Source organism: Oryctolagus cuniculus, chromosome 7 (assembly GCF_051225735.1).
Source record: "Oryctolagus cuniculus isolate XC-2025 breed Fujian yellow rabbit chromosome 7, ASM5122573v1, whole genome shotgun sequence".
In the NCBI taxonomy this organism is placed as follows: Eukaryota; Metazoa; Chordata; class Mammalia; order Lagomorpha; family Leporidae; genus Oryctolagus; species Oryctolagus cuniculus.
The window spans coordinates 133119462-133140607 of record NC_142873.1 but is presented as its reverse complement, the minus strand read 5'-3'; the positions used below and the strand labels follow the sequence as shown (position 1 = coordinate 133140607).

The window sequence follows — 21146 nt, the reverse complement described above, 5'->3', positions numbered from 1 at the left end:
TCATAAGTACAGCTTTGGATTATAGTGGTCCTTCCCCCCATACCTGCCCTCCCACCCCCAAACCATCCCACCTCCTGCAACCTCTGCCATTCCATTCTTCATTAAGATTCCTTTTTAATTCTTTATATACAGAAGATCAACTCTATACTGAGTAAAGATTTCAACAGTTTGCACCCACACGAAGTATAAAGTACTGTTTGAGGACTAGTTTTACCATTAATTCTCATAGTGCAACACATTAAGGACAGCGGTCCTTACATGGGAAGCAAGGGCACAGTGACTCCTGTTGTTGATTTAACAATTGACACTCTTATTTATGATGTCAGTGATCATCTGAGGCTCTTGTCATGAGCTGCCAAGGCTATGGAAGCCTCTTGAGTCCACAGACTCCGACATTATTTAGACAGGGCCATAATCAAAGTGGAAGTTCTCGCCTCCCTTCAGAGAAAGGTACCTCCTTCTTTGATGGCTCCTTCTTTCCACTGGGATCTCACTCACAGAAATCTTTCATGTAGGTCATTTCTTTCACTAGTAATACCCATTTAAGTTTCTTCTCTGTTCATGACCTGATAGCTCATTTCTTTTAAGTGCTGAATATTGTTCTATTGTCAGTGTACCACAGTTTATCCACTCACCTACAAGATGACATCCTGGTTGCTCCCAAGTTTTGGCAATTATGAATAAAGCTACAGGTCCTTGCGTGGACATATTTTCAACTCTTTTGGGTTAAATACCAAGGAGTGCAGTTTCTGGATCCTATGGTAAGAATAAGAAAGTGCTAAGCAGTTTTCCAAAATAGCTGGTCTTGGTCGGTTTTCTATTGCTATCATGAAATTCCTAAAGCTGAGCAGTTTATAAAGAAAGATTTACTTTGGCTCATGGGTTTTGAGGATAAAAAGTCTGAGTTCTGATGGCCACACTTGGCAAAGGGTCTCTTGCTGCATTCTCACATGGTGGGTGAGTAGCATGTACAAAAGAAGACAAACACATGGGGTGGCCTTGCATTTAAAAAAATTTATTGGGCTGACACTGTGGTGTAGCAGGCTAAGCCTTGTCCTCTGGTGCCAGCATCCCACATGGGCGCTGGTTCAAGTCCTGCATGCTCCTCTTTCAATCCAGCTCTCAGCTAATGGCCTGGGAAAGCAATAGAAGATGGCCCAACTGCTTGGGCCCCTGTACCCATGTGGGAGACCCAGAGGAAGCTCCTGGCTCCTGGGTTCAGATCAGCTTAGTTCCAGCCTTTGCAGCCATTTAGAGAGTGAACCATCAGATGGAAAACCTTTCTCTCTGTCTCTCCCTCTCTGTAACTCTACCCCTCAAATAAATAAATAAAATGTTTAAAAAATTATTAATTTACCTGAAAGAGCTACAGAGAGAAAAGGAGAGACACATACAGGGAGAGAGAGAGCTTTTATCCACTGGTTCACTCTCCAGATGGCCTTAACAGCCAGGGCTGAGCCAGGCTGAAGCCAGGAGTCAGGAGCTTCATCTGGGTCTCTCCCATGGGTGGCAGGGGCCCAAACACTTGAGCCATCTTGTGCTGCCTTTGCCAGGCCATTAGCAGGGAGCTGGATTGGAAATAGGCCAGCTGGGACATGAACCAGCACCCATGTGGGATGCAGGCATCACAGTAGTTTTACCTACTATGCCACAGTGCCAGCCCCATGGTAGACTTGCTTCTCAACAACCTGCTCTCAGCTCATTAACAGCTTTTTCTCCAAGATAACTAATCCAGTCCTTACTTCTGTGAGATGGCCAGTAATCTCTTCCAAGGGTGGTGCCAACATGACCTAATCACTTCCCACCAGGCCCTGCCTCTTAAAGGTTCCACGACCTCTCAACACCATTACACAGGGGACCAAGCTTGTAGCACATAACACCTGTGGGGAGAAAGCACATGGCTCTACCGTTTCTCATTCTCAGTAGCCGTAAGTGAGAGGTAGTGTTGCTCCACATTCTCGTCAGCATTTCGTATTGCTGGTATTACAGACTTTAGCCGTGTTCTTTTTTTCTCACTATGTAAGAGGTAGCAGATGGACAGAACTCCCATCCATTGGTTCACTCCTGAAATGACCACAGCAGCGAGGACTGGACTGGGATGAAGATGGAGCATGGAACTCAATCCAGACTCCCATGTGGGTGACAGGAGCACAACTGAGCCATTATCACAGCCTCCTAGGTCTGTATTAGCAGGAAGCCAGAGCCAGGATTGAACCCAGGCACTCTGACAGGGGACGTGAGCATCTTTCCTGCTATGCTAAATGCCCACCCCTAATTTATTTTTTATTTATCTTACTGATTTGAGAGACAAGAAATATCCCATCTGTACACAACAGCTAGGGCTTGACCAGGCCAAAGCCAGGAACGGGGAACTCAGCCCAGGTCTCCCACAGGGTTTGCAGGGATCCAACCACTTGAGCCATCACCTTTTGCCTCTTAGGGTGAGCATCAGCAAGAATCTGGAACTGGGAGCAGAGCAGGGCTAGGACTTAAACCTAGTTCCTCCAGTATGGGATGTGGGCATCCCAAGCAGCATCTTAACCACCAGGCCAAACACCTACACCTAATTTATTTATTAATTTTTAATAATTTTTTTTTTAAAGTTTGAAAGGCAGAGTTACAGAGAAAGGGAGAGATGTCTTCCACCTGCTGGTTCACTTTGTCAGCCAGGGCTAGACCACGCTGAAGCCGAGACCCAGGGGCTTCATCTGGGTCTCTCATGTGTATGGCAGGGTCCTAAGTACTTGGGCCCCTGTCACCCACATGGGAAACCCAAATGGAGTTCCTGGCTCCTGACTTGGGCCTGGCCCAACCCTAAATGTTATGAACCAGTATATGGAGGGCTGTGTGTGTGTGTGTGTGTGTGTGTGTTGTCTTGTCACATTGTCTTTCAAGTAAATGAATATAAACATTTTTTAAATTAAAAAAAAGGGACATTGATTTCCCATACACCCCTCACCTATTTCTCCCACTGTTAACATTTTATACTATCAGGATGCAATGACAAATCCAATAATAATGAGTCATTATTATGTGAACTCCAGACATTATTCATATCCCAGTAGTTTTTTACCATGAATGCTCCCTTTCTGTTTTAGGATACAATACAGGTACTGATAATATTCTTTTTATTTTTTTTCCCAATCCAGGATCCAACTAGGATTTTCCACTGCATTTGTTAGGTGATTTTACAGGACTTTAATTTCTTTAGATGAATTTATTTTTTTCCCCAGAAACCTTTTATTTAATGAATACAAACTTCATACATTTCATAATTACAACTTTAAGAATATGGTGATTCTTCCCACTGTACCTGCCCTTCCACCCAATCTCCCACTCCTCTTCCTCCTCCCTCTCCTATTCCCATTCTTATTTTTTACAATGATCTAGTTTCAATTAACTGTATACACATATGATAAACTCTATGTTAAGTAAAGAGTTCAACAAATAGTATGGAAAAAAAAACTGTTCCTTAACAGTCAAGACAAGGGCTGTTCAAAGTCATTGATTCTCAAAGTGTAAATTTCACTTTTATAGATTGCCTTTTAGGTGCTCTATTAGTTATCACAGCTCAGGGAGAACATATGGTATTTGTCTTTTGGGAATCAGCTTATTTCAGTAAGTATGATGTTTCATCCATTTTGTTTCAAACGACTGGATTTTGATTTTTTATTGCTGTGTAGTATTCCATGGTATACATATCCCATAATTTCTTTATCCAGTCTTCAATTGATGGGCATTTGGGTTGATTCCCTATCTCAGCTATTGTGAATTAAGCTGCAATAAACATGGGGTACAGATAACTCTTTCATATGCTAATTTCATTTCCCTTGGGTATATTCCCAGGAGTGGGATGGCTGGGTCATATGGTAGTTCTATATTCAGATTTTTGAGGTATCTCCATACTGTCTTCCATAGTGGCTTTACCAATTTACATTCCCACCAACAGTGGATTAGGGTACCTTTTTCCCCACATCCTCACCAGCAGTTGTTGTTTGTTGATTTCTGTATGAAAACCATTCTAATGGGAGTGAGGTGAAACCTCATTGTGGTTTTGACTTGTATTCCCCTGACAGCTAGTGATCCTAAGCATTTGTTCATGTGTCTTGGCCATTTGGATTTCATCCTGTGAAAAATGCCTGTTTAAGTCCTTAGCCCATTTCTTAACTGGGTTGTTTGCTTTGTTGTTAATTTTCTTGATCTCTATATATTCTGGTTATTAAGCCTCTATCAGTTATATAGTTTGCAAATAATTTCTCCCATTCTGTAGGTTGCCTCTTCACTTTGCAGAGTGTATCTTTTGTAGTACAGAAGCTTCTCATTTTGATGTAATCCCATTGTCAATTTTGGCTTTGATTGCCTGTGCTTCTGGAGTCTTTTCCAAGAACTCTTTGTCTCTGCCAGTGTCTTGCAAGGTTTCCCGAATGTTCTCTGATAATTTGATAGTATCAGGTTGTAGATTTAGGTCTTTAATCCATTTTGAGTGGATTTTTGTATAAGGTGTAAAGTAGGGGCCTTGCTTCATACTTCTGCATATGGAGATCCAGTTTTCCCAGCACCATTTGTTGAAGAGACTGTCTTTGCTCCAGGGAGTGATTTTAGCTCCTATGTCAAAGATAAGTTGGTTGTGGATGTGTGGATTGATTTCTGGAATTTCTATTCTGTTCTATTGGTTTACCCATCTGTTTTTGTACCAGTACCAGGCTGTTTTGATTATAAGTACCCTGCGGTATGTCTTGAAATCTGGTATTGTGATGCCTCTGGCTTTGTTTTTGTTGTATAAGATTGCTTTAGCAATTTGGAGTCTCCTGTGTTTTCACATGAATTTCAGCATCATTTTTTCTAGATCTGAGAAGAATGTCCTTGTTATTTTGATTGGTGTCACATTGAATCTGTAAATTGCTTTTGGTGGTATGGACATTTTGATGATATTGATTCTTCTAATCCATGAACATGGAAGAGTTTTCCATTTTTTTGTATCTTCTTCTATTTCTTATTTTAATGTTTTGTAATTCTCATCATAGAGATCTGCTGAATGGTATTGGCATCCTTGTAAAAAATAACTTGACATTTACGTGAGGGTTTATTTTCCTATTCAATTCAATTGGTCTATATCCTGTCTTTATGTCAGTACCACAGTTTTTTAATTCCCATAACTTTGTAGTAAGTTTTGAATCAGGAAATATAAATAAGCCATGGTTTCAAATATTCCAAATAAGTGTTCTCTTGACTACCCCATTGAAATTCTTCATGTCAAGGTCACTAACACAATTCTAATTGTTATATCTGATGATAGTTGTCAGTCTTAAAAATCAACAATTTTAGATACAATATATCACTCATTTCTCTTTTGAATTGTTTTGAACTTTACCTATAGAGTATTTCATCCCCTTATTTCTCTTCTTATTTCACGGATTTTTCCTTCCCACCCTTTGCTTATTTCTTCTCATCTCTACCTCCTTTTAAGCTGTGAATATGGCAGGACTCAATCCTTAGACTTCTCTTTCTACCCTCCCCTGATTGGTAATCTCATCTGTCCCATCGTTTTAAAGTCTACCTATATAATATTTCTTGAGGACATCTGCCCTTGAACACAAGTATTTTGCCCAACATCACCACCTGGATGTCTCTAATACACATTTCAAACTCAACATGTCCAACACTGAGTTCATGATGTCCTTGTCTCTCCCTTTGATGTGCTCTTTCTCAGTTGATAAGGATGCTGTCCTTTCAATGGGTCAAACCCCAAATTGGTAAACATCTGAGTCCCCCTTTTCTTTCATACCTTACATATGATTCAAAGTCCTTGAACTCTACCTTCAAATTTGAATTCAATTCCTTCTCATTAGTTCTGATACTACTGGATCCAAAACACCATGATTTCACTTCTGGATTATGGTAATAGCTTCCTAACCTGTTCTATCTTTGCACTCCTCCAGTTAATTCTCCATAAAGCAAAGTGGTCTTATTATAAGTTGAGTCAGGGGGCCCATACTGTGGCCCAGTGGATTAAAGCTCTGGCCTGCAATGCTGGCATCCCATATGGGTGCCAGTTCAAGTCCCAGCTGCTCCACTTCTGATCCAGCTTTCTGCTATGGCCTGGGAAAGCAGTAGAAGATGGCCCAAGTTCTTGGGCCCCTACACCTGTGTGGGAGACCAGAAGAAGCTCCTGGCTCCTAGCTTTGGATCAGCTCAGCTCTGGCTGTTGCTGTCATCTGGGGAGTGAACCAGCAGATGTAAGACCTCTCTCTGGCTCTACCTCTCTCTGTAACTCTTTCAAATAAACAAAAATAATAAGTTTAAAAAAAGAAGTTGAGTCAGATCATGCCATTCCTCTGTTCAAAATCCTCTAAAGACTTCCATTTTTCACTTCAGTAAAAGCCAAAGTACTTACATTGATTGTAAGTTCCTCCTCAGTCTGGGCCCTGACCCTTCTAGCATATTATTGCCACATCTTGCCCTCTTGCTATCATTGAAGCCTGATTGGCCCTTTCTTTGCCTTTGTTGTTTTTGCTACCAAAAACTCTTTTCCACCTGGCTTGGGCTTGCAACTTCATTTCCTTTAGGTCTTTTCTTGAATATCTCCTTCTAAGTGAGGCCTTCCTTAACTACCTTCTAAAAAATAGAATTCCTCCCCTACTTCCTATCCCTAGTCACTGTGCTCCTTTTCTCCATAATACTTATCAAGATCTAAGCACACGGAACATTAGTTGAATAAGGACAGTCACTTTCGTATTTTTGTGTTAACTACTCAATACCTAAAACAATGCTTACACACTAGGAGATCAGCATGTTTCAGCTGAATATCAGATATATGCCTAGAATAAAGTGTGACAGTCCACACTCATGTGAAGGTGGGGAGAGTGGAAGGAAGCTATCTTGAAGAAACCTGTAAATGAAAAGCTGTTTTATACAAGGTCTGGGAGGGAAATATTTTCGCATCCTCTAATTCATGACTTCCTATTGGGGAAAAATGATCATTCCTTATATGTAACTTTAAAATTAATGGAATTAATGTGTTCTAGGAGAGATTCTCTCACTCATCCTGGTGCCTGTTGGATAAATATGACTCTCCATTTTGTAGCCAATCAACAATGATTATATAACCCTTCTCTTCCTATGCTATTTAAGTCCCGTACGTGAATGAAATTGTGAGGGTGTTATCTTGGTGTTCCCTTAAGTAAGGTAATAAAAGAAACATATTCATACCTAGACTGACTGAAATATAAAAAAGTTTTTAACAGGGCTCTCATACATTTGTATTTACCCCCATATTACTCAATTTAATTTTTTTTTTTTTTACAGGCAGAGTGGACAGTGAGAGAGAGAAAGGTCTTCCTTTGCCGTTGGTTCACCCTCCAATGGCCGCGGATCCGAAGGCAGGAGCCAGGTGCTTCTCCTGGTCTCCCATGGGGTGCAGGGCCCAAGCACTTGGGCCATCCTCCACTGCACTTCCCTGGCCAAGCAGAGAGCTGGCCTGGAAGAGGGGCAACAGGGACAGAATCTGGCGCCCAGATCGGGACTAGAACCTGGTGTGCCGGCGCCGCTAGGTGGAGGATTAGCCTAGTGAGCCGCGGCGCCGACTCAATTTAATTATTTTAAAAAAGAAAATGAACGAGCTCATATTTGGTAAAGGCAGTTTCTTTTATTAAGTTACTGTTTTCTATTTGCCAGTATCTTTTAAATCGCATGGCAGGAAGGAGGTTTGACATTGTGGTTAACATGTCTTTGGAAACACCTGCATGGCATGTTGCAGAGCCTGGGTTAGAGTTTCCCCCCTCTGCTCAAATTCCAGCTTCCTGTTAATGCAGACCCTGGGAGAGCAAGTAGTTAGACCCCCTGCACTCACGCGGGGGACACGGATGCTGTTACTCCCCCCTTCACCGTGGCCCAGCCCGGGTATTGTGGGCATTTAGTGAATGAGAGAGCGAAAATCTCTCTCTGCCTTTAAAGTAAACAAAAAATTTTTAAATTCTCATGCCTACTTTAATAAGTAAACATTACGTATATGTTTCCTTTTTTCTTTTTTAAGATTTATTTATTTGAAAAAGTGAGAGTTACAGAGAGAGATCTTTCATTCGCTGGTACACTCCCTCAAATGGCCCCAACGTCCAGAATTGAACCGACTGGAAGCCAGAAGCCAGGAGCTTCTTCCAGGTCTCCCATGTAGGTGGCAGGGACCCAAGGACTTGGACCATCCCCTGCTGCTTTCCCAGGCGCATTAGCAGGGAGTTGGAACGGAAGTGGAGCAGCCGGGACACGAACCTACGGTCCTTCGGAATGCCGGTGCAGCGAGCCGCGGCTTTACGCGGCCGCGCCACGGCGTGAGCCCCACGCTTCCTTTCAATATTATCCGAACTCCCCGGGGAGCCCAAACCGAACTAAACTAGAAATCGTCAGTAGAGGAAAAGGAAACCCCTGGTGCCTTCCGGACACGAGATCTCAGAGCCTTATGGGAAATGGAGTCTCAGGTAGATTCCCGGGAGGACTCTGGGAAACCGTGGTGGCGCATCACTTCCGCACATGCGCAATGGAGTAGCTAGCAAGCCCTGCGTTTCTCGACGTGCGAGTGCGCTGCGCAGCAGAGGACTCAGAAGGGCTTGGGGAACGGCTGAAGAACAAAGGCCAACTTGTGGTTCATGGGAAGGAAGTGAAATCTTAGGTAACCCTTATGCGCGGGGGTATTTGGCTCCGAGAAAGCCCGGTGAGGACAGGGCTCCTGCCGTCCTGGTGTGGATCTCGTGTCTCTCTCGAGTGTGGTGAGTCAGTCTGTGCTGCTTTGGAGAAAGTGTGTCCTTCCGAGGGAGCCCATACCTGCGCGTGAGCCGTCCCCAGTCTCGTTCCAGGAGCCTGTTGGCTCTCAGACAGCAGTAAACCCCTGCAAGGCAGGGAGAAGAGTCCTGGTTCCCGCAGCGCCAGACACTGTTGAGCGCGCGTGGCGGGCGTTTCTTTGGTTCTCGTACCGTGGGAGGCTAGTTTGCTCATGTTTTTAGAGAGGTGGGCAGTTACCTGCTTCAACTCACAAAGCCAGTAAGTAGCGCAGGTAGCTTTACCCGGAAGTTCGCTCTGTCCTAGCACAGAACTCTGACTAAAATAAAGAGCTTTTATTCTTCCTGAGGAGGCAGTCCCAGCTTCATCATTGTGTTGAGAACACTTGAGCACGCGGGTGTCTTGCATATTCCTGCCCTGTCTCCCGTTCCAGCAGCTCTGGCTGAAATCGCCAACCCAGGGCCATAGTTGATCGTGAGTTAATGGAACCGGGCCATTTGCAGGAGTGTTGCTTTGCCGTCCTGCAGTCCTGGGAAGAGGCGCTCCTGACCTGGAACTTTTCACCCCATTTGAAGGCAGAGACAGGGGTCAGCTCTGGTCTTCTATCCAAAGAGAGCAGGGCTTGACTCAAGGCATTATTCCTTGAGGCCATCAAGTACTGAGGCCATCAAGTACTGGGTCCATTGGGAGTGTTGTCCCTGATGTTTGAAGGGAGAATTCGAGCAGGATGCGGGGTGCGAGCCTGCATGCTTAGGCTCCATGAAGAAAGGGAACTCATCAGAGAAGGAGGGTGTAGTTAAGGAGGAATCTGGGTTTGCTGCAGACGAAATTCCTTCCAAAACACACACTCTCCTTTTCTCTCTTGATTGTAGGCTGTCACAAACACATTAAAACCAGTGCATACCCTTCATTCCCTGTTAGTTCTTTTAAGATCAAGTGACCCTGGGCTAATCCTCCACCTTGCGGCGCCGGCACACCAGGTTCTAGTCCCGGTCGGGGCGCCGGATTCTGTCCCGGTTGCCTCTCTTCCAGGCCAGCTCTCTGCTGTGGCCAGGGAGTGCAGTGGAGGATGGCCCAAGTGCTTGGGCCCTGCACCCCATGGGAGACCAGGAGAAGCACCTGGCTCCTGCCATCGGATCAGCGCGGTGTGCCGGCCGCAGCGCGCTGGCCACGGCGGCCATTGGAGGGTGAACCAACGGCAAAAGGAAGACCTTTCTCTCTGTCTCTCTCACTGTCCACTCTGCCTGTCAAAAAAAAAAAAAAAAAAAAAAAAAAAAAAAAAAAGATCAAGTGACCCTAGGCTGTTTCAGTTGTGACACATGGCCTCTGGGGGTATACTGATAACTTCTCACCCCTTACCTAGATGCAGGTGTTTTTTACAGAGTCACAGTGCTAGAAGGACTTTTAGGAGTCTTGTAGTTCTGCTTTTATCATTTTTGTTTCTTTTTAATTTTTTAAATTAATTAATTTGAGAGAGGAGAAAGTGACAGCTCCCATCTACTATTTACTTAGGTTCTTCAATTAACTAGAGAGGAGAGAGAAAGTGATAGCTCCTATCCACTGGTTCACTCCCCAAATGCCCTTATCAGCCAGGGCTGGGCCAGACTGACGCTGACAGCCAGAAACTTCATCCAGGTCTCCAAAAGGAGTGGCAGCGACCCAAGGACTCGAGCCATCAACACTGCTCTAAATGCCCACTACACCTGGGGCTGGGCCAAACCAAAGATGGGTTCTGGGAACTCCATCCAGGTCTCCCACATGGGTGGCAGGAATTCAGCTACCTGAGCAGTCACCTGCTACCTCCCAGTGTCTGCATTGACAGGAAGTTGGAGTCAGGAACTGGAGCTGGGAATAAAATTCAGGTGCTCTTATGTGGGACACTTTTTTTTTTTTTCCTAAAGATTTACTTGTTCATTTGAAAGGCAGAGTTACAGAGAGGCAGAGACAGAGGTCTTCCATCTGCTGGTTCACTCCCCAGATGGCCGCAATGGCCAGAGCTGTGTCGATCTGAAGCCAGGTGCCAGGAGCTTCCTCTGGGTCTCCCACACAAGTGCAGGGGCCCAAGGACTTGGCCCATCTGCTGCTGCTTTCCTAGGCCATAGCACAGAGCTGGATTGGAAGTGGAGCAGCCGGGACTTGAACCAGCGGCCATAAAGAGTAATAAAACTAGTCCTGAGATGGTAATTGAATATCTAGATTCTCACAGTTTATTAGAAGATATGTCAGACCTGAAATCCAGTCTTCAATTCCTACATCATTCTTTTTCCTGCATCATTGTTCAGTTGAGCTAAAGTTGTTCAGTAAGTTTCTTTTGAAAATATCTAATAGGGAGAGGATCAACACGAGTTTCATCCAGTAATCCATCCAGCCAATGTATGCTGAGTGTTTGTTTTGAGTATACACTGTTCTGATACTTGGTGTGCCACAGTGAACAAACCAAAGTCCCTGTTTTCATGGGGCGAGGGAAAAACTAAATAGGGCAGGTGTTTGGCATCGCAGATAGGGTGCTGCTTGAGACACCTGCACCCGGTGTCCAAGTGACTGGGCTTGAGTGCCAGCGTTACTACTAGTTCCAGCTTCCTGCTGATGTAGACCTTGGGAGCAGTGTTGATGGCTCGAGTCCTTGGGTCGCTGCCACTCCTTTTGGAGACCTGGATGAAGTTTCTGGCTGTCAGCGTCAGTCTGGCCCAGCCCTGGCTGATAAGGGCATTTGGGGAGTGAACCAGTGGATAGGAGCTGTCACTTTCTCTCTCCTCTCTAGTTAATTGAAGAACCTAAGTAAATAGATGCATAATCTCTTTGGTGATGAGTGCAATGGGGAGAGCTAAAGCTAGAATAAGGATATCCAGAGTCAGGTGACAGTGAGGGAGGCTTTCTGTATGAGGCAGTCAGCAGTCTTACTGGTAAGTGAAGTGCAAACTGAGCTCTGTGGAATTCAGAGGAAGCCTTGCAGACTCTGGTTATGTCCTTTGGAAGAACAGCCCATGTGAAAGGGATGTGCAGAAGTCCTGCGTAATCCAGCTTGATGTTGTCGAGGAACATGTGGCTCATTAGAGTAAGCAGTAAGAGGATTGAAAGACTGGAGTAGATGAGATCAGAAAAGTCAGCCCAAGGTGGTGTAGGGCCTTGTAGACCTTTGTTTCAAAAGACAGGTAGTGTCTTGGAAAGTATTTGGAAAATACAGGTATTCATTGTCCTTTGCAAAGTGCACGCATTGTAATGCATATATAATATGTTGTACATGTCCTTGAGATGAAAAAGTAACATAAGATAAACAATTTAATTAATTTATTTATTTCAAAGGCGGAGTTACAGAGAGAGATATTCCATTTGCTGGTTCACTCCCCAAAAGGCTGCAACTGTCAGGGCTGGGCCAAGCCAGAGCCAGGAGCCAGGAGCTTCTTCCTGTTCTCCCACGCCTGTTCTCCCAAGCACTTGGGCCATCTTCTACTGCTTTCCCAGGTGCATTAGCGGGGAGCTGGATAAGAAGTGAAGCAGCCAGGACTCAAACCAGCAGCCCTATGTGGTGCCAGCGCTGCTAGTGGCTGCTTAACCGGCTAGGCCTCAACGCTGGCCCCAGAATAAACCATTTAGAAAGTACAAAGACGTGGAAGAATACAATTTTAGAGTTTCATGCAATCCTGTAGTTCCAATCTTTATTTACATTTTGACATGCAATTCACCAGAACTGTGTCAAAAGTACCTTAAAGGTACTTTTTTCGCTTACTAATGTAAGTGGAGTGGCCGGCAGCGCGTGGCACGGCAGGTTAAGCCACTGCATGTAGCACCAGCATCTCATGTCAGAGTGCAGGTCCTGGCGGCTCTGCTTCCGATCAAGCTCCCTGCCAAGGATGTGCCTGGAAAAGCAGGGGAAGATGGCCCAGCTGCTGAACCCCTGCCCCGTGTGAGGTAGACTTGGTTGGAGTTCCAGGCTCCTAGCTTTACCCTCACCTAGCCCCCACTGTTGCAACCATTTGGGAAGTGAACCAGTGGATGGAAGATCATTTTCTCTGAGCCTCCCTCATTCCCTGTCATAAATAAATAAATATATATATATATTTGACAGGTAGAGTGGACAGTGAAAGAGAGAGACAAAAAGGTCTTCCTTTACCATTGGTTCACCCTCCAATGGCCGCTGTGGCCAGCGCACTGCACTGATCTGAAGCCAGGAGCCAGGTGCTTCTCCTGGTCTCCCAAGCGGGTTCAGGGCCCAAGCACTTGGGCCATCCTCCACTGCACTCCCTGGCCACAGCAGAGAGCTGGACGGGAAGAGGAGCAACCGGGACAGAATCCGGCGCCCCGACTGGGACTAGAACCTGGGGTGCCAGTGCCGCAGGCGGAGGATTATCCTAGTGAGCTGTGGTGCCAACCCAATAAATAAATATTTTAAAAAATAAAATTAAAAATAAGTGGAACCGCTTTTCGTGTCTTTCTACAGCATCTTTTTAAATTCAGTTTTAGATTAATCAGCTCTTCCAGATTGTAAAATCTCAAATTGAATATGGACACCAGCATCCCAAGTGGCATCTTACTTGCAGTTCCAACAGCTGCTCCTTCAGCCTCATTTTTAAGTGCTACTTAGCATTCTGTCCTCTGAATAATCATGATTTTTTAGATCAGCACTTGTTTAGGCTATTGTCTATTTTCAAACTATAAGCAAAGGTCTGAAAATACTTTTTATCTCTCCCTTTTTTAAAAATAATAACAGTTTTATTGACTGCTTGCCATGTGCCATATGTTTTGGATGCTTTACAAGTATTAACTATGCAGTCCTCCTAGAAACCCCATGCTAGGCATCCTGCTATTGTCACCACCATTTTGCAGGTAAGAAAACTGAGCTAGAGCGGTTAGGTGGCTTCTTCAAGGTCATACCACTAGGAAGAGGAGTAACAGAATTTGCATCTAGATTCTCTGGCGCCAGTGTGCAGGCTTTTTTTTTTTTTTTTTTTTTTAAGGTTTACTTATATTTATTTGAAGATGCACAGTTAGAGAGGGAGAGACAGAGATTGTCCATCCCCTGGTTTAGTCTCAAAAGGCCGAAATGGCAAGGGCTGGGCCAGACCAAAGCCATGAGCCAGGAGTTTCTTCCAGGTCTCCCATGTGGGTACAGGGGTCCAAGGACTTGGGCTGCTTTCCCAGGTGCATTAGCAGGAAGCTGGATTGGAAATGGAGCAGCCAGTACTCAAACTGGTGCTCCTCTGGGACTCTGATGTCGCAGGCAGCAGCTTTATCCGCTATGTCATAATGACAGCGCTAGTGCTCAGGCTTTCAAATTTTGTATTGATTTTTATTTCTTTAGGGTAAATTTCTGGGAAAAAAGAAATCACTAAATCAGAAATTGACAATAAATTGTAACAGATCGATTGGGCAGAAATGTATGACTCTACCCAAGAGTGTACAGGTGTCCATTGATAATTGATATCAGAATCCCCCCCCCCCTTTTTTTTTTTGACAGGCAGAGTGGACAGTGAGAGAGAGAGACAGAGAGAAAGGTCTTTCTTTTCCGATGGTTCACCCCCCAATGGCCGCTGCGGCCGGCGCACCGCACTGATCCGAAGCCAGGAGCCAGGTACTTCTCCTGGTATCCCATGTGGGTGCAGAACCCAAGGACTTGGGCCATCCTCCACTGCCCTCCCAGGCCACAGCAGAGAGCTGGATGGGAAGAGGAACAACCGGGACAGAATCCGGCGCCCCGACCGGGACTAGAACCTGGTGTGCCAGCGCCGCAGGCGGAGGATTAGCCTATTGAGCCGCGGCGCTGGCCAGAAAGGTTGTTTTTCTATCAACAGCCTTTTCTGTAGCTGGCATGGATCTTTGTTTCTACGTTGGAAAGGCAGGGAGCACCCCCCGAGTCTTGTTTTCATAAATCCATATTTTCCATGAACAGCAGATATCCATTCAACCATCCATCCCTTTGTTCATTCAGGTTCCACTTTGTTTTCCAGTGAATTTGCAGTGACTCATAAGACCCCATAAAATGTACTAGGAGAGTGTTAATAGGTAGGAATATAAACAGGAAAGATATAGATTGATTGATATTTTAATTGACTATAAAAAGTTATAAAATTGATATGAGAGGCCATAGGGTCTGCACAGTTTATAATGTTGAGATGCAATTTGTATGTAATCTTGTGAGTCTTAGAAAAAGAATACTTAATCGGTGAAATTATTGGCCTTGTTTGAGAGAATACATGGATAAAGATTTTCCTGGCACAGGATTTTAAAGAAAAAATTTTGATGAATGTTTATATAGGAAACTTATTATACATGTAGCAGTTATCCTAGGATTAGTTTTAGAGTGTTCCTTTTTTATAAGCAGAATGTGTGCTGCCAGAGCAATGCTTGGAGAACGTAACACTTTTTTCTCTTTCCCTCCCTTTTTTCTTTTCTTCCCTGCTCTGTCTCTCCCTCTTCCTTCCTCTCCCTCTTCATGTATATGAATATGTATGAGGGTACCTCAAAAAGTGAATAGAAAATTGAAAGAGAAGGTTATTTTGGTACAAAAAATTTTTAAGATTTATTTATTTATTTGAACAACAGAATGTCAGAGAGGGAGAAACAGATAGTCCACCCAGTGGTTTACTCTGCATACAACTGCAGCAGCCAGTGCAAGCCAGGCTGAAGCCAGGAGCCAGGAACTCCATCTGCATCTTTCATGGGGTTGGCAGGGGCCCAAGGACTTGGGCCATCATCCACTGCCTTCCTCAGTGCATCAGTTGGAAGCAGAGTAGCCGAGATTCGAACCTCCACTCTGATATGGGATGCCAGCAGCGCAAGCAGCTGGGCCACATTGACTGCCCAGCACAAAAAGTTCTGATATCTGTGCATATGAGGGGTCTTCAGAAAATTCATGGGAAATGTGTATTATTTAAAAAAAAAAAAAAAAAAAACTATGTAAGGATTTCAAAAATTTTTTGTACCAAAATAAGGTCATCTTTTAATTCCATTTTCAGTGAAAATTTTGAAGTGCCTTCATATGCACAAATATACACATACATATATACAGTGGGACAATTTATATATGATTTTTTTAACATCTACTTTGTTTTGAGAGGTCTTCCATCTGCTGGTTCACTCCCCCAGTGGCCACAATGGTCAGAGCTGAGCCAATTCGAAGCCAGGAGCCAGGAACTTCCTGCGGGTCTCCCACGTGGGTGCAGGGGCCCAAGGACTTGGGCCATCTTCCACTGCCTTCCCAGGCCATAGCAGAGAGCTGGGTTGGAAGTGGAGCAGCTGGGAGTCAAACCAGCGCCCATATAGGATGCCAGCCCTGCAGGCAGTAGCTTGACCCACTATGCCACAGCGCTGGCCCCATGATTTTGTTTTTCAGATTTTAATTCTGAGTTAAGTACGTAGTAGTTATCAGTTATCCCGTATAGCTTGTTGCAACTCTGCCCAGTGAACATAATCGGAGGAATCATTCTGAATTGCTTCCACATTCCCTGGTGGTGTTCACTACAGGGTGAAGATGAGTGTGCTGTTACAGCAGGCAGTGACACTCCAAGACGTGGCGATATACTTCACTCCAGAAGAGTGGCGGCTGCTTGCTGACGATCAGAGGACGCTGTATTGTGATGTGATGCTGGAGAACTTGAGGACCCTGATTTCACTGGGTGAGGACAGCATTCCTGGTAACTTGGAATGTACTGCTTCCTTTGCATCATGGGAATGCTGTGAGCCTTCTCAAGCATTCATTAGTTTGGCCCTGAATTCAAGCTGTCCGAGGTCCTTAATCCCCTTTGGGGTCAGATAGCCTGTTTCTGTGTCTACTTCCCAGAGGAGGAGCCCACTCCAGAGCCCTTGACAGGCCCTAAGACTCAAGGAGGAGACTTAAATTGTGAGGTGGCTTTTTTGCCTAGCACTTTCTCCCCATTTTTGTGTTGTTTTCCCATGAACAGGGTTTCCAGTTACTAAAACAAAGGTCATCTTTAAGGTGGAGCAAGGGCAAAAGCCATGGAAGGTGAAGAGAGAGGATCCATATTGGAGCCAGATAGGTGAGTGAGAAAAAAACCAGACAAGTGTTTTTGCAGTTGGTGGGTGTGAGGTGTCCGTCTTTGTTCTTTCATAAGATTGTTTGACTTACTGGGCTCTTTTGTGGTTCCATGTAGATTTAGATGTTTAAATTTCTGCAAAAACTTGTTGGGATTTTGATGGGGATTGCATTGAATCTGTAGTTCACTTTGGGTAACTACACACTTAAAATGGTTGAAATGGCAAATCCTATGTATATTTTACCACAATAAAAAATAATGAAATCTTTGGAAAGTATATCAGGATGTCTTGCCATTTATCTGTGTTGCTTTTTGTTTCATTTCGTGATGTTTTGTAGTTTTTGTCTTTAAGTCTTTCTTAAAATTTGTTTATTTTTTTATCTATTTGAGAAACAGTTCCCATTTGCTGGGAGCTTCTCAAAAGGCCAAATCCAGGAGCTGGGAACTCAGTCTATGTCTCCCATGTTGTGGCAGGGATACAGCTACTTGAACCATCACCTGCTGCCTCCTAGGGAGTATGTTAGCAGGAATCTGGGCTTGGCTGTGGAGCTGGAACTTGAACCCAGGCACTCCAGTATGATATACTGGGGTCCCACGTAGCATCTTAACTATTAGTCCAAACACCTACCTTGTTGTATAAGTCTTTTACCTCCTTGGTTAATTCCTAAGTATTTTATTCTTTTTGGTGCTATTTTAAATGGAATTATTTTATTAATTTCCTTTATTGATTATTATTAGGGTATAGAAACAGTTGATTTTATATCTCATAACTTGATGTATTTATTAGTTCTAATAGTGTTTTTATGTTGTCTTTAGGGTCTCCTACATATAAGATCATGCCATCTGTAAACAAAGATACTTTTTTTTCTTTTCCAATTTGGATGCTACTTTTTCTTGCTAATTGCTCTAGCTAGGACTTCTAGTATTGTGTTGAATAGAAGTCACAAGAATGTTGCATGGGGGCCAGCGTTGTGGGGGTAGAACACTGGTTCAAGTCCTGGCTGTTCCACTTCTGATCCAGCTCCCTGCTAATGCACCTGGGAAGGCAGCGGAGGATGGCCCAAGGGCTTGGGCCCCTGCACCCACATGGGAGACCCAGAGGAGGCTCCTGGCTCATGGCTTTGGCTTGGGCCAGTGCCAACCGTTGCAGCCATTTGGAGAGTGAACCAGCAGATGGAAGATCTCTCTTTCTCTGTCTCTCTCTCACACTCTCTCTCTCTCTCTCTGTAACTGTGACTTTCAAATAAATAAATATTTTTTTAAAAAGCACGTTGCATGAAATCAGAAACTTTTAAAAATTTCTTTCAATAACATAATATTGGAAAAAGTAACTGAGAATGTTTTCTTTTACTTCTTTTTAGAAGTTGTTTGCCTCCTTCGTGAGTTAGAGAGACAGGAGGGAAGCAACGACAATTTTTTTAATCAACATACGTTCATCATTGAGAAAACACTGTCTAAGGAGAGAGACCAGAATTGTAATCTGAGTGCAAACATTATCTCTTCAAGACGAGAACAACATGAATCAAATGGAAAGAGTTTGCATTCTAATTTACACTTACTTAGTTATAATAAAAAATATAATGGAGAAAGCGCCTGTGAATACGAGGAATGTGGGAATGCTTTCAAAAACAAGTTTTATCTCATTAGGTATAAGGAAAAAGCATACAAGAAAGAAATCTGTGAACATGATGACCATGAGAAAACCTTCCCAGAGGAGGCTCATCCCTTTAAACTAGAAAGAAATTATCCAAAGGGAAACAAAACCTTTGCATGCAGTGACTGTGGGAAGATGTTTGACGATAAGGAATACCTTGTAGCTCATCAAAAAACACATGGTGTAGAGAGAGCGTTTGTGTGCAATGACTGTGGGAAAGCTTTTATGCGGAAAACCCAACTCATGGCCCACCAGCGACTTCACACTGGAGAGAAACCCTACAAGTGCAGTCAGTGCGGGAAAACATTCACTTGGCATTCCTCCTTTAATCAGCATATAAAATCTCACACACTCGAGAACTTGTTTGAGTGTAAGCAGTGTGGGAAAACCTTCAAGTATTGTTCATCCCTTTATAAACATTGTAGAATTCATGCAGGAGAGAAACCATACCGATACCGCAAACGCAGCAAAGCTCATGCTGACTCCTCTGTGTTTCCCATGCGCCAGAGAACTCATTTGGACGAGAAACCCTATGGATGCACTAAATGTGACAAAGCCTTCAACAGGAAGTCCCATCTCTTGCAACATTACTTAACTCATCTAGCAGAGCAGCAGAATACATGTAACATCGTGAGAAGTCCTCCTCAGAGGACACATGTCATTCTCCCTCCAGGGAGTCATGAGACAGTGGAAGGTGGGATGATGCAAAAGTAGCCTTTTTAGCAGCAAAGAATTCATCACGAGGAAAACACTATCAACTGGACAAACGTGGAAAAGAGCGTTCTGAAATTCATATTCTGTGATACTGATTTTATTGAGAAGATGACAAATTTTTGAGTTATAAATAGTTTTACTATGCATATAAGGCTTAGGAAGTTGTGACAAAATGAATAATGAGGCTTCATGTTGACAATAGTTACATATAGGAGAATGTGTTCTGAGTAATAGTCTTTATACAAATATAGAAATATCTGCATTGCTTAAGAATTTTGTATAACCACAGATTGAAATACATCCTATGTACTTTATACAAAATTATATCTGTCATGGTGATGGTGGCACAATATTATGAGTGTGTAGTTCCAGCAAACTGTACACTTAAAATGGCTGAAATAGCAAAACCTATGTATATTTTACCACAATAAAGAAATGAAATTTTTCAAAAGTATACCTGGTAAATTCCTTAATTATCTGTTCAAGTCCTAGGAATCATCATTTGGGTAATTGTCAGCTGTAAGTGAAAGAATATGGTTTATAAGGCAGAGTTACAGAGAGGCAGGGGCAGAGAGAAAGGGAGGGAGGGAAGGAAGTGTCTTCCATCTGCTGGTTCACTCCCCAAATAGCCGCAACAGCCAGAGCTGGGCCAATCAGGAGCCAGTAGCTTCCATGTCTCCCACATGGGTGCAGGGGCCCAAGCACTTGGGCCATCTTCTACTGCTTTCCCAGGCCGTAGCAGAGAGCTGGATCGGAAGAGGAGCAGGGACTTGAACTGGCGCCCATATGGGATGCCGGCCCTGGAGGTGGCAGCTTTACCCACCATGCTGCAGTTCTGGCCCCTTAACCATCCTTTTAACGAAGTCAGGGACAATTATGTAGTCTTATGCCTCTGCCCATCTTAGATCATTGTAATGTGTTTTCTTCCCTGTACAAAGCTCCAAAGACAGAGAAAGAAGAGAGAATATGAGTATGTGTGTTTAGGTATGCTTGCACTAATCCTGATTAATATGACATTAAAGAAAGATGGGGCATACGGGATTAAGCTGCCACCTGCAATGCCAATATCCCTTTGGGTGCTGGTTCTAGTCCTGTCTGCTCCACTTCCAATGTAGCTTCCTGCTAATACAACTGGGAAAGCAGCAGAAGATGGGCCAAGTGTTTGGGTCCCTGCCACCCTTGTTGGAAACCTGGAATAAGCTCGCTTCTGCTTTTGGCTTTGCTCAACCCCAGCCATTGCAGCCATTTGGGGCATAAACCAATGGAGTGATGCGCTCACTCACTGTTTCCCACTCTCCCTCCGTCCCTCTCCAACTCTGCCTTTCAAATAAATAAATCTTGAAAGAAAGCAAGCAGCTGTGTTCTCCATTCCTCTAAACGTATAGTACAGGAAAGGAAGTATGTCCTCAGGTAAACTGTTACATAACCTCCCATTTCACTGGGATAGCTACATATGTAAGAGTAAGCCTACATCCAGCACTGTGTAACAGGTGGTCCTACATTTAGTTTAGAAAAATTATTTGTGGCGTTTTGCAGAGACCTCTGGAAGATGGTCAATTATTATTCTTTGACTTTAGAAGTTAATTCAGGGACTGGCGTTGTGGTATAGTGGGTTGGGCTGCTGCCTTTGATACTAGCATCCCATATGGGCAGTTTGAGTCCTAGTCGTTCCACTTCCAGTCCAGCTCCCTGCTGATGTCTCTGGGAAAGCAGCAGAAGATGTGCTTGGGACCCTGCCACTCACATGGGAGACAATGGAAATCCAGGCTCCTTTCTTTAGCCTGGCCCAGCCCCAGTTGTTGCAGCTATTTGGGGAGTGAACCAGAAGGTGGGAGATCCATTCTCTCCCCCCACCACCCTGCTCTGTAACTCTGTCTTTCAAATAAGTAAAAGTTAATTCAGAAGTATATATTCAGGCTTAGTGGGAAATTTCCATTTGACTAATGAAAGTATGTCAAGCTATTCAAAAAGGGCTTTTCTGCTTCCTTGAGCTCCTTGGCAACTTTTATAATTTGACG

At 44.0% G+C, this 21146-nt stretch overlaps 1 protein-coding gene across 1 annotated transcript; it reads left to right on the top strand.

Annotated features, from left to right (window-relative positions):
* Positions 1 to 7631: 7631 nt before the first annotated feature.
* LOC100359308 (uncharacterized) lies at positions 7632 to 19582 on the top strand. The gene is given in 5 exon segments (XM_051857896.3): positions 7632 to 8759; positions 16231 to 16382; positions 16668 to 16763; positions 18122 to 19045; positions 19048 to 19582. Coding segments are annotated over 5 exon segments (1458 nt in total). The 5' UTR covers positions 7632 to 8523; the 3' UTR covers positions 19098 to 19582.
* The last annotated feature ends 1564 nt before the right edge of the window (positions 19583 to 21146 follow it).